Source organism: Balaenoptera acutorostrata, chromosome 1 (assembly GCF_949987535.1).
Source record: "Balaenoptera acutorostrata chromosome 1, mBalAcu1.1, whole genome shotgun sequence".
Lineage (NCBI taxonomy): Eukaryota > Metazoa > Chordata > Mammalia > Artiodactyla > Balaenopteridae > Balaenoptera > Balaenoptera acutorostrata.
This window is the reverse complement of record NC_080064.1, coordinates 35,698,070-35,711,395: the sequence shown is the minus strand read 5'-3', so window position 1 is coordinate 35,711,395 and position 13,326 is coordinate 35,698,070. Positions and strand designations below refer to the sequence as shown.

At 44.3% G+C, this 13,326-nt stretch overlaps 1 protein-coding gene across 1 annotated transcript; it reads right to left on the bottom strand.

The window, feature by feature from the left end:
- Positions 1–1,062: 1,062 nt before the first annotated feature.
- Positions 1,063–9,100, bottom strand: CFAP144 (cilia and flagella associated protein 144). The gene is made up of 4 exons (XM_007164634.2): positions 8,968–9,100; positions 6,171–6,230; positions 4,076–4,179; positions 1,063–1,170 (listed from the first exon to the last, which is right to left on the bottom strand). Exons 1-4 carry the CDS (start codon positions 9,098–9,100, stop codon positions 1,063–1,065), a joined length of 405 nt encoding a protein of 134 aa, XP_007164696.2.
- Positions 9,101–13,326: the final 4,226 nt, after the last annotated feature.

The following is a 13,326-nucleotide window of genomic DNA, read 5'->3' as shown; positions in this document are numbered from 1 at the left end:
CATTAATAATTGGTCTAGTCCAGTCTTGTATGCAAATGGCTGTCAGGGTGAGGCCACTCAGCGTTGGAGCTTCCATTCAATCTTGTCAGGATACAAAAGCAGGAGTGACCGCAGCAATATATGGCTTCACCCTTCAAGGCATAAGTCAGGAAGAGCCAGATGGAAGAGATACAGAGAGCAAGGGATTTGGGGACAGGGTGGGGGCAGTGCACAGGGCGTCCACGCCCCCCCTGGGCAAGTGACTCTCCCGGCACCTTCGTGTGTCCACCCGCCTGGACGTTCCCCGGTTCTTGTTCCCCAGGACCTTCAAATGGTATCACGTGGGGGGGTCTTTTCTTTAGAGCTGTTTCACTTTTTCAGAAAGGAGCCCTCTAGCTTCAAACCCAGAGTAAGAATGCAGCATGTGCAGGGTGAGGGGTCCAACCTTCCTTTCACAGATGGCCGTTGTCTGCAGCCTTGCACCTCCCTCCTACCCCACGTCTTACTTAGTGTCCCTGAGCCCTGGGCTTTGCCCATTTCTCCAAGAGTAAACCTCCAGCGTGGGAGCTGTTACACGCCTGGCGCTGGGGTGTGTGGAGGAGACTCCCTGCAGACCCCCTCCCAGTGGCCATTTCAGTTCCCTCCAACACACCCCACTCTGTCCAGAGTCCTGACCTCCCTCCAGAGTTCTGGGGGGCGGAGCTCTGTGCTCAAAGGTGTCGCGCTCGCGGTTTCCTCCACCCTCTTCCATCAGCCTTCCATCTTTTAAACATGGCTTCAGTCTTCTTGGCTGCTAATGTGTCTCTCTCATTTTCTCTGTTGTGGGTTCATACCTTTTAAGAAATCCATGTATTATCCTTTACTGGGGTCCGGAAGGCAGAGGAGATATTGTAGGCCTTTAGTTTGCCATCTTTAACTGGAGTTCTCCCCCTAGTTTATTAAATTAAGGATATGAACCAGAAGGGAGAAATGTGAGACTCAGGACACTAAAAGTCAGACCTAGGCTTTAAAGTGTCTTTTTTTTTACCTGGGAAGCACACACTTTGGGCATTAATGACAGTGATTGACAGCACTGCGGGAATACTACTTGTGGTAATCATCTCCCAAGCTCCACATTTTAGCCTTGTACAGAGTGATGTCATTGTAGACCCTGAAGTGGTTCAGCCTGTGGTCATCGCGTTGCGGGTTGACCTAGAGAGGGGAATGCAGATATCAGAAAGAAGCCAGTGGGGAAGGGGGAAGACCTGGGCTTGTAGGGACCTGGACTTGAATCAGGCCTCAGTCTCCTGATGTGCAGCCTCTGGTGCTTTTCCTTGCTAAACCCTCTTTGTGAAATGAAGACAACATTTCCACCAAAAGACTTGCAGGGTTGCATGAGAATCTCAACTGTGCAGAGTTGCTGCACTGCCCTTTCCCGCTGCCTATGGTGGAGGCCTGTGGACTCTTCCCCGCACTGGCATGGAAGCTCCTTGAGGGGAGGTGCTGCATCTGTATCCCCGCACCTGGAACAGTATCCAGCACACACACGGGACTCAACACATATTTGCTGAATGAAAGATTGGATGTTGCTGAAGTAGTTACACAGAGAACTGAGTAGGAATGAGCCCCGGGACACACAAATCTCACAGAAGCTACACTGTGTCATTAACTAAAAGGTTATACTTTCAGCAAATGTTACCAGGAGACCAGAGGCTGAGTGATACTCACTGAGTGTGGCTTCCCCAGAGTCCCAGTATTGGGGTTGGAGTTCTCTGCCTGTGTGGGGCGAGGTGCCGCTGGGGGCAGGAGCCCTGTGTTAAGTTGGGGCTGATCAAACCTCTTCCGCCCCCAAACACATCATTCTGAAAGCTTAATTACCTTTTATGGTTGCATGACCCCTGGATCTAAGTTTTCTGGGTACGCTTTCTTACTTTGCCACCAGTGCCATCTGATGGCATTGTCCCCAGGTTTAAAATGAACAGGCGTGGTGTATTTCCAGACCCTCTGAGACCCCATAGTGACTAGTGATCTGGAGGCCCACGCAGGGCAGGGCTGGCCAAGCCAGTCTCACTTCTCCTTCCTATCATGGCTGGTGGGCCTGCCCTGAGATGTGCTGGTCAAAGATGCAACACTTCTACCCATACACTTTGTACCCATGGGAGCCAGGCCTTTTCTCTTTAAGAAAATGAAGAGTAGTGAGTTAGATGACTTGTGCTTTGTGATATTTTTCTACATTGCTTAGTTATCTCACTTGGAGGATTTTTTCTTCACTCCGCCTTTCTTCATTCACAAGCCCCCTCTCCATTCCCTTATTCACTGTAAATTATGTGGCCCGCCTCCCATCCTCCTCCTTTACCCTTTGAGCATTTATCTCTTCCCCAGCTGCCCCACAGCGCCTCTCCCTCTGGACGCAGTCCTCCTTGGGTAAGAGGTGAGGGCTCCTGCTGGAAGCCTCTCCCTGTCTTACACAGTCTCCTCCCTCCAATGCGATGCCCCATATCTGAAGAGGGGCTATTACAAATGAGCGGCTATTTGCGCTCTTCACTGGTAAAACCCGACTCACTGAGCTGTTTATTCCAATCTCCATGTAGTAGCCCTGCGCAGAACCAGGGGTTGCAGAGCCATGCCCAGACCGGAGTTGTATAAATGGGTGAGAAAGACAGGCGCCTGTAGAAATATGAGGACTACAGGGTGTGGGGAGTTCTTGGGAAGGGAGCACGCTAGAAAATTACTCACCAGATAAAGACAACAGGGATTAAGACAACAGGCCAGGAGAAGCACCGAGCTGGTCCTCAGCTGGGCCCCGTGCCCTCTTGTCTATTCTTTCCCCTCTGCATCACAGTAGCCCGCATTTACTGAGCACGTGCTGTGTGCTAGGTACCATCCTAAGCAGTTTATATATGTCGCAGTTCATCCTCACAACAAACCTTCAAGTGTTGATACTATTATCTCCATGTTAAGGCAGATAAATGGAAGTTAAGAGAGGTTAAGTTCACGAAGCTAGAGAGCGTTGGAGCTGGGATTTGAACGCAGGCTGTCTGGCTCCAGGGTCGCCAGGTTACACTGATGCACTGATACTGAGCTAGAGCTCAGCAGGAGCACATGGTGCTCAAGAAGCCCAGGGGAAGTGGGGGACAGAAGTGTCTTAACGGGCTTTAGGGAAGAGGTGACTCCTGGATTTCATGAAGGGTGAGTGGGACTTCTCAAGGAGTGAGGGCTGGGGGCCAGGAGGCATCGGCAGGGCAGCAAATATAAAGACAGGTTGTGCAGGTCTTGGTGCCTTTGAGGTAATGAGGGAAATTCTGACACAGTTGAGGAACAGTGTCTCCAGCCTCACATCTTCCACAAAAGAAACAGATGGGCTCATAGCCAAATGTTAACAACAACAAGAGTAATAACAACTTAGGGGGAAATACAGAGCAAAGTTAGGTGTTTTGTAACTGGTTTTTGAAGGTTTTCCTAAGTAAGGTACAAAACCCAGAAGCCAAAATGGAAACAATTGGCACATTTGACTACTTAAAAATTAAAACCTTCTATATGAGGAAAGACATAATCAGAGTTGAAAGACAAGTGTAGCAGGAAGCTCTTCAAGTTGTTTATTCAAAATCCTGCATTTCTTCCTCAGGAACAGAAGCCCTATATCATTTAGGGAGATCATGTGCTAAAGACTGCGTTTGCCAGGCTCCTTGCTCCAATCAATGAGGCAAATATGTTACGGGCATTTGCATTCTCCAGAGAAGGGGACAGAATTTAGAGATGTAGGTGATATGCCCGAGACCACTCTACTAACACCTGGGAGAGCAAACTCAGGCCTTCTGTCATCAGCAAGCTTTGCTTAATCCACACTTACCAACATTCACTACATGCCATGCACTGTTCTAAGCACCTTACAAACACCACCCCATTTAAGCCTCGGAACAATCTTATGAGATAAGTGCTGTAATATCTCCACTGTACTAGGAGGAAACTTAGTCACAAAAGAGCTTAGTCGCTTACCAGGGTCACACAGCTAGTACGTGGTAGCCAGAGGTCAAGCCCAGGCGGTCAGCTCCATACTCTGTTCTCTGAGCCACCACTGGATTACCTCTGACCTTCCAAGTGAAGGAGACACACTTACCAAGGGCTCTGAGTCCCATCCAATCTCTTGACTTTCAGTCTGTGTCTCGGGGTATTTCTTCCTTGGTCCCTGGGCAGCATGGTGGATAAGATTTAGAAACCTGGCTGGGAGACGAGGCACGAGTTAGGAAGGCGTCAGGCTTTGGGACCAAACGAGAGATCCTGTGCCCTTGACTCCGGCACATCCTTTCTTAGAGGCAGAGCATCGGCCTCAGAGGCTTGCCTAGGCCTCGCGACACAGGTATCTGGTTCCTCCACTCATCTCTCAACAAACATTTGTTGAGCACAAACTCTGTGCCAGGCACTGTTTGGGCCCTGGAGGTAGAGCAGAGTGAGATAGACATGGTCCCTGGTCTCCTGGAGATGTAGTCTAGGTGAGGGGACAGGGGACACAATATACACCTATAAAAACAAACCCAGTGGTGGCAGACAGTGATGCAAACTCTGAAGAAGGGAGTTGGCAAAGGGGCATTTCGGGGCAGGGCTGGCTACTCAGTAGGAAGGCTCGCAGGAGCCAGCCCTGAGAGAGGCAGAGGAAAAGCACGTCACAGGCAGCAAGAACAAATGTCCTGGGGCATGAGCGAGTTTGGGCAATGTAGCTGCAGCAGAGAGAGTGAGGAGCTGGGCTGTACCAAGTGAGGTCAGATCCTTCTGGATTGAAATCAGCATGGCTGTCAACACCAGGTGTATCTGTAACTCCACGGCTTAAGGACTTACACAAATTTCATTTGCAATCTACCCTATCCAGTCTCAATTTGAGAGAGGCAGTCTGACAAGGGGAAGAAGCTGGCTTTGTAGATGGGCATTCGTGACCCTTCCACTACTAGCTTGACAGGTGGTTTAATTCTCTGGGTCTCACTTTGTTCATCTGCAAAATGCGAGGAAAATATCTACCTCAGCAAGATGTCTGAGAAGTAAATGAAGGACTGTGAATACAGGACCTGGCCTCGGGCTGAGCTCATCCTGAATACAAGGCAGCTAGTAATGAACTGCTGCCTGGTGTTTGAGCCCCTCACCACCTGTTATTTTCCTTATTGCTGCAAGTCTCCAGCTCCTATCCTTTATTCTAGCCAGGCTGATGTCTCCACTGCAGATAACAACCTTACTTTCTTGGATTGTTCTCTTGTCTATTTACTTGTCTGTCTCTGTGATGCTATGAGATCCTGACTCCTCCTTCCCACCCCTCACTTCCCACCCTGTCCTTCTACAAAAATTACACATCTTTCCTCTATCAAACTCCACTCTAAGAAGGTAGAGGGGAAGGAGGAGAGCTTGCCGGAAGGATTAGGCTTCCCGTCAAGTATCTCTCTTCCCTCATTCCCAAACGTGGCCCCTATTCACCCGTACATTCCAGCCATGCCAAACTACTCACAGTCTGTGGGCCATGCTGGTATCTCATTTCTATGCTTTTCCATATACCTGGAATGTCCTTCCACATTCTTCTCACCCTGACATACTCCACCTCACCCTCTTATTCCCTCCTCCAAGAAGACTTCCCAGAACTCCACTGCCTGAGGTGGGCACCTGTTTTCTATGCTGCTGCCATCCCAGTCTTGTTCTCTGTTTACCTGTGTATTGACTAGTCTGTCTCCTTGACTATGGTATGAGATCCCAGCCCCATCCTAGTGACTATCACATGGTAATAATGAAAATAATAACATGTCCTGATCGCCAGTGTACCAGATACTCTTCTAAGCACTTGGGTTATTCTGTTTAATCCTCACAATGCCCCTAACAGGTAGGCTCAGAGGGGTTAAAAAACTTGCTCGAAGTCACACAGTTAACGAGTGGCAGAACCAGGATTTAAACTCAGTTAGTAGGACTCCAGAACCTGTGCTTGTAACAGCTAAGTATTGGATGGATGAATGACCGTAATGTCAGGGCCAATAGGAACATGTTTTTTGGTTTGACGGTTAATAAACTGGCTGTTTATTTGAATGTGTCAGTCTCTTGTGAGCTTTGTCAGTATGAGCCCCGTTTTCAAATGATCAAACAGAAGACTGAGGCCTGCCCCAAAGAACCACTGCCCTGAGAGGCTCCCAGCTGCCTGCCTCTCTATGCTCTATCTCAACGGTGTTCTCAGACCCCAGACTTACCATCTGCAGGTTCCTCCAGGTTATCATGCCAAGACATGGGCTTTCTGGCGATTGTGTGAACTAGAGAAAAACAGCATCACAGATTCAAGTTAAAAAATGATCTTCCTGGCCTCTCCAAGACCCACCCTAGGCCAGACACCCAGTCAGCATTTTCTGAGCGTCTGTCATGTGTCAGGTATTGTGCTGGGCACTAGGGCATAAGACCTTCAGGGACCTCACAATCTGAGAGGCACTGTCCTGTATGGTGGCCACCAGCCACATGCGGCGACTTGAACTTGAATAATTTAAATTTAATACAATTGAAAGTTCATTCCTCAGTCCCATCAGCTGTATTTCAAGTGATCAGCAGCCACATGTGGCTACTGGCTACCATTTAGGGCAGCACAGATAGAGACTCATCATCACAGAATGTTCTCTGGGACAGACTGGTCTATGGGGATGCAGACATCCCGGGCAGCCAGAGATAGTGATATATACCCAGCAGGCCATGTGATAACAGAGGTGTAGGATCCACGGACATCTATTCAGCCCGTAATTACTGGTGCACTGGAGATAGGGCTGCAAACAAGAAAGAGAAGGTCCCCGTACTCCCTGGGCTTCCACTCTATTTGTGGTGACACTCAATAAGCAGATATATAATATCAAGCAAATATAAATGGGATGCACAACAACATAAAGCAGGTTACATGGGTAAACCCATGTTGATGGTGGGGTGTAGTGTGGGTGATATGTCTCTAAGGACATACATTAGAGCAGAGTCCTGAATAAATTTGCTGTGTGAGGATACGTGGGAAGGATCCAAGAGTGAGGTTGGTGAGTTAGAGAAACATCGAGAGGCAGAGTAACTCTAGTGGAAGGAGCTAGGAGAAGAGTAGTAGTAAATGAGCAGAGACCAGAAGGAACCAGTGATCTCCAAGTGTTTTATCTCAAACTCCTACCAGTAAAAAAACTTCCGCATGTGAATATTTATATAGTCTCTAGGCACTATTGTCATATACTAACAAAGCATCATTTCTTTCTTTATACATAAGTGTAAACATAGATACAAATTCTAATATTTCCTCACTTAATCCCAATGGATCATATTAATCATGTGCCCAAGGACCATGAGCTGGGAGACCAAGCGCTTTTCCTAGGAAGCCTGGACGCCGCTTGAAGGGATTATTTAAATTGTTGAAATAGACCAAGTTTAAACAGAATTGGACGTTAAGTGGTTTTCTTGGAATTAGTAGTTGGCGGCTCCAGAGGAAAACCATGTTAGTTATAAGCTAAATGAAGATGTACATTTTCTGTACTCTCACCCCGCCCCCCGCAAAGGTAAGTACGTGAGAAGGTGGATATGCTCCTTAGCTGACTGTCGTCATCACTTCACTGTGTATATGTATATGTATATCTAAACATCACGTGGTACACCTTAACTATATGCAAATTCCATTTTAAAAAATAACATTACATTTTCTTTACAAAGCTGGGCTGCAGTGGACTACAGTTAATCAGGTCCAGGACTGGGGGAGAAGTTCGAAAAGAAGGAACAATATTTATGAAACTGAAGATGATGTAGGAAATCCATGCATCTAAATATGGTGGGATAGAAAAGAGCTGTGGCTGGTGCAGAACAGGCACTAAAATTTTTATTAAAGGAACAGTGTGCGGGTTGGGAGGGGAGTCAGGATGAAGCTGGGTGGGCAGCAGAGCTAGATCCACGGGGGCCTTAGGTACTGATCAGGTTAAACCTTAGCTCAGAATCTGTGGGACCACTGAGGATTTTACAGAGAGACTGGATGATCAAATCCCCTTTAGCACAGCTTTCGCCAGCAGTGGTGTAGGGGAGGGTTGGAGAGCTGGGCCTGGAGGGAAAGAGAGAGTTAAGAGCCCATCAGACCAATGCAGGCAGGATTGACGAGGGCCTGGGAGTGAGGATGGAGAGAGAGCGGAGATAAGTGCGGTGAGGCAGAGAGACCTCGCCATGCATGATGGTGTTTCCCACTGAGGCGGGAACATGGGAACCATCATGTGAGAGAAAGGATAAGGAACAAACAGGACAGTGCCTACTCAGCTGTGTGGAGGGAGGGAGAGAGGGACTGAGGATGACTCCCAAGCTTCTAATTTGGGAGAGAGAAGGGCTGTGGTGCCTTTGGCTAAAACCAAATATTCTGGAGTAGCTGCAGGTGGGGGAGGGGTGCGGAATGAGCCCGGTTTTCTGAACCGGTGCGTCTGAGGTGCCTAAGGGATGTCCAGGGGAAGGGAGCCAGGAGGTGGCTGGGGACGTGGGTCTGGGGCTCCATTTGAGACTCGGTGGCATTTAGGGGGAGCTGATGTTACAGGACCAGATGAAACCGGCCCAGGAATGTGCAAAGTGAGGAGTGGGGGTGCGGCCATTTTATCAAGGGGCACGTTGGACCCTGAGTCTGCTCCCCTTGAACTTTCTGAAGGTCTTAAGACAATGTTAGAAGATGGAAAGAAATCCTTTAATAGCAACAAACCAAAACACATGCAAAAGAAAACATAAAACCTGCAAAATATTACAAAAGCAAATTTATAAAAAGCCTTTCAAATTTTTTACAATAAAATGTTACTTAATCAGGACGTGGATGCATTTTAATGTATCTAATGCGTTCGATGTGATGGGGGGTGAGACCCCTCTCCAACCCCAAAGTCATAGTTCCTGAAGGCTATGAAGGGATGAGAGGTCACAGGAGGCGTCTACTGTGCTCCACCCAGCACCCCGCCCGCACCTCTGCCGGCTCCTTCCTGGGGGCGCTCCCTTTCCCTTCCTCCATCCCGCAGCTCCCCTCACCCTTGCGGAGTGGATTCACATGATACTGCGTGTGGAGTTTCTGGGTTCGTAACTCTTTGAGGTACAATTCCCGCAGGATCTGGTTCTGGTGGACCTCATCTGCGATCGCCTTCTCCTTCTGGTGTCCAGCCATGGCCTTGGCTCTGCTGTGTCTGGTCAATACCTACCCCCCTCTCACTGCCCTTTGGACGCTCACTGGCTGCCAGGTCTCCAGGCAACAGAGTCCCAAGCCGTCTCCAGGCAACACACGCTAGCTCACTCTCCTCCCTTGGACCTCACTCCTGCCCGTCCACCCCCCTCCTCCCCAAATCTTGTAACGCACGGCCCGCCCCTTTGGCTGCTCAACTCACCTTCCCAGCTTCTCAGGACCTAGTCTGGTTACAGAATCGCGGCTGCACACCGCCAGAAAACGACTGGCCATGAAGTGATAGACCCGAGAGGTAACAAGCTTAGGATTGGACCTCACCTTGGCCAGTCATTTCCTAAAAAAGATTTTGGAAGTAGTCAGAAACCTCTCCCATTTGTGTTTTTTTGTTTGTTTGTTTTCTGTTTTTGTTTTTTTGTTTTGGCAGCGCTGTGGCATGTGGGATCTTAGTTGCCCAACCAGGGATTGAACCTGTGCACCCTGCATTGGAAGCTGGAGTCTTAACCACTGGACCACCAGGGAAGTCCCATCCTCTCCCACTTTAAAGCAGATGCCCAGAACTGAGACCCTCTATGTCTGTCTCACAAACAGTGGAGGTTTCCTATCTGAGAAGACATTCTGGCCCATATCAGCCATGTGATAATATAGACAGAATAACCCTTTCTTAACCCTAAAAGTACCTTAGGGACTTTACAGTTTATTTATTTAAATTTTTAAAATTGTGGTAAACACACATAAAATTTACCATCTGAACCATTTTTAAGTATTGTAGTTCAGTAATGTATAGTCACATTGTGTGAAACCGATCTCCAGAAAGTTTTTATATGCATTAAACAACTCCCCATTGCCTCCTATTCCTATCCCTTGGCAGCCACCACTACTGAGCCTGCACTCTAGAGCCTGAAAGCCACAACTACTGAGCCCACGCACCACAACTACTGAAGCCCACACGCCTAGAGCCCATGCTCCACAACAAGAGAAGCCACTGCAATGAGAAGTCTGTGCACCGCAATGAAGAATAGCCCCTGCTCGCCGCAACTAGAGAAAGCCTGCATGCGGCAGCGAAGACCCAAGGCAGCCAAAAAAAAAAAGTAATAAAATTAAAAAACAAAATGAAACACATAAAGCAAAAACTGCAGAACTGCCAAAGTTTCTATCTTAGTAACTGATAAAGCAAGTAAACAGAAAATCTGTGAGTATATAGAAGACTTGAAAACACTACCAATCATTTGAACTAATTGACAATTAGAGCATACTGACCCATCGATATCAGGCTACACATTCTTTTAAATTGCATGTAGGCTACTAACCAATATAAACCATATGTTATGCCAGAAAACAAGTTTCAGTAAATTTAAAAGGAATGAATCATACAAATATGTACTCTGACCACAACAAATTTAATTTAGAGGTCAATTACCAAAAGATAGAAAATTCAAATTACTTGTAAATTACACAACACATTCCTAAATGTCTTGAATCAAAGAAAATCATGATAAATTAGAAAATATTTTGAACTGATAAAAAATGAACACACAACTATTAAGACTTTTAGAATATATATAAACCAGTGCTTAGAGTGGAATTTATAGCTTTAATTGCTGGTACTAGGAAAGAACCAAAGTACAATATTGATGTACTAGGCTTATACCTTGGAAGGTGGTAAAAGAAGAGCAAATTTTAATAAAAAATAAGTAGAATTAAAGAAATAATAAAGAGTAGAAATGAATAATATGGAAAACAAGTACTCAATAGATAAAACCAATAAAATCAAAAGCTGGTTTGTAGAAAATTCAACAATACAGATAAACTAATCAAGAGAAAAAAAGAAGACACAAATGATCTATATAATGAATAAAAGTGGGACATCACTACACATCCTACAGACATTAATTGGAGAGAAAGGAAATATCATAAAGAATTTTGTCAATAAATTTGACAACTTAGATGAAATGGATAACTTTTGTGAAGATATAAATTTCCAGAACAGAAAAGAGAGAGAGAAAGAGAGAGAGAGACTATGCATAACTTTATATCTATTTAAAAATTGAATTTGTAGTTGAAAAACTTTCTGCAACATACCTTCCAGGGCCAGATGGTTTTTCTGATTAATCTGTCAAACACAAATTGAAGAAAATACCAATACTACACACACTCTCTCAGAAAACAGAGGTTGAGGGAATAATTCCCAACTCATTTTATGAGATGAGCATTACATTGATACTAAAACCAGACAAGTTATTACAAAAAGGACAGTTAAGGATAAATATACCTTATGAATATAGATGCAAAAATTCTTAACCAAGTATTAGAAAATAATATCCAGTAACATATAAAAAGAATAATACATCATGACCAAATGAGATTTTTCAGAGATGCAAAGTTGGTTCAATATTTGGAAATACTCACCATATTTTGAATATCACCATATTAACACATAAAAGAGAAAAGCCATATGATCCCCTCTATACAGCTGGCAGATGAGGAGGAAAGTTAAAGTGGAGAGCTTCTGGGTTATGAGAGACCCTTGCATTTCCCTCCTGGCACCATAAATTGTCAGAAATCAGATTTCCAATTTAGGAATTCTTGATAAGCACTCACATGTAAAAAACAATATAAAACAAAACCTTTTTCTTGTGAAATATCACACATAGATGTAGAAAAATGTTCTTCTCCAAAATATATAGCTCATACTGATTTATCACAAAGTGATAAATCATTTGTCACCATCACACAAGCCAAGAAATAGATATTGACAGCACCCCAGAAGCCTCTCTCATGCCCCTTCCCAAACACTGTCTTCTTCTTTCTCCTCAAAGGTAACCACTGTCCTGACTTTTAACACTATAGATTACTTTGGCTGTTTTTTCACTTTCTATAAATGGAATCATATGGTATACATGCTTTGTGTCTGGCTTCTTTTGGTCAACATTTTGTTTGTGAAATTCACCGTTGCTGTTGCATGTAGATAGCTATGGTTTCATTACTTTTTATTTCTGTGTGGTGCTCCCTTTTGTGATTATACCGCAATTTATTTATTCATTTTAATACTGATGAACATTGGATTTTTCAATACAAACTATAAAAAATAATGCTGTATGAACATTTTAGTAGATGTCTCTTGGTGCACACATACAAACATTTTGTTGGATATATACTTAGAAGTGGAATTACTGGATTGTAGGGACTGCCTATGGTTCAGTTTTAGTAGATGGTATCAAGTTGTTTTACAAAATAGTGGAACTGATTTACTCTACTAGGTTCTTATTGTTCCCATCTTTGCCAACACTTGACATTGTCAGTCTTTTTAATTATGGCCATTCTGGTGGGTATGTAGTGGCATCTCACTATGGTTTAATTTGCATTTTCCTACTGAGTGGTGAGATTGACCAACTTTTATTTTTTGTATATTTATTGGTCATTTGAAAAGCCTCTTTTGTGAAATGACAGTTCCAAATCTTTTCCTATTTTTCTTTTGGATTGTTTGTCTTTTTTTTTTTTTTACCAATTTGTTGGAGTTCTTTATATATTATTGATATAAGCCCTTTGAGAGTTGCATGTGCTACAAATTTATTTTTCCCACTGCATGGCTTGCCTTTTCAGTCTCTTAACATTGTCTTTTTGATAACTTAGAAGACAACTAAGACTGTCTTTTAAAAATTTACATGTGATCAAATGTATCAGTCTTTCCCTTTGTGATTAGTGCTTTTTAATGTCACAAGAAATTTCTTCCTAATTTGATATTGTGAAGATATTTTCTTATATTACCTTCTAGATCAGTGCAGTCCAATAACATGAAGCAAGTCACAATTTAAAATGTTCTAGTATCTAAAAGAGCAAAAACAAACAGATAAAATTTAAAAATGTTTTACTTGACCTAATATATTCAAATTATTATCAGTTCAACATTTCAATATAAACATTAAGGTATTTTATTTTTTCATACTAAGTGTTTAAAATCCAGTACAAGTGTTTAAAATCCACTTAATAGCACATCTCAAGTGCTCAATAGCCAAGTATGACTACAGCAATTCTAAAAGATTTATGTTTTTACCTTTTCACTTTAAATCTAGGTTCTACTTGAAACTGATTTTTGAGTGTAGTGTGAAGTAGGAAACTAGCTTTGTTTTTTTTCCATAAGAGTATCCAGTTGACCCAGAATCAATTTATTGAATAGATAGTCCTAGCCCTACTTTTCTTCTGTGATACTTTTG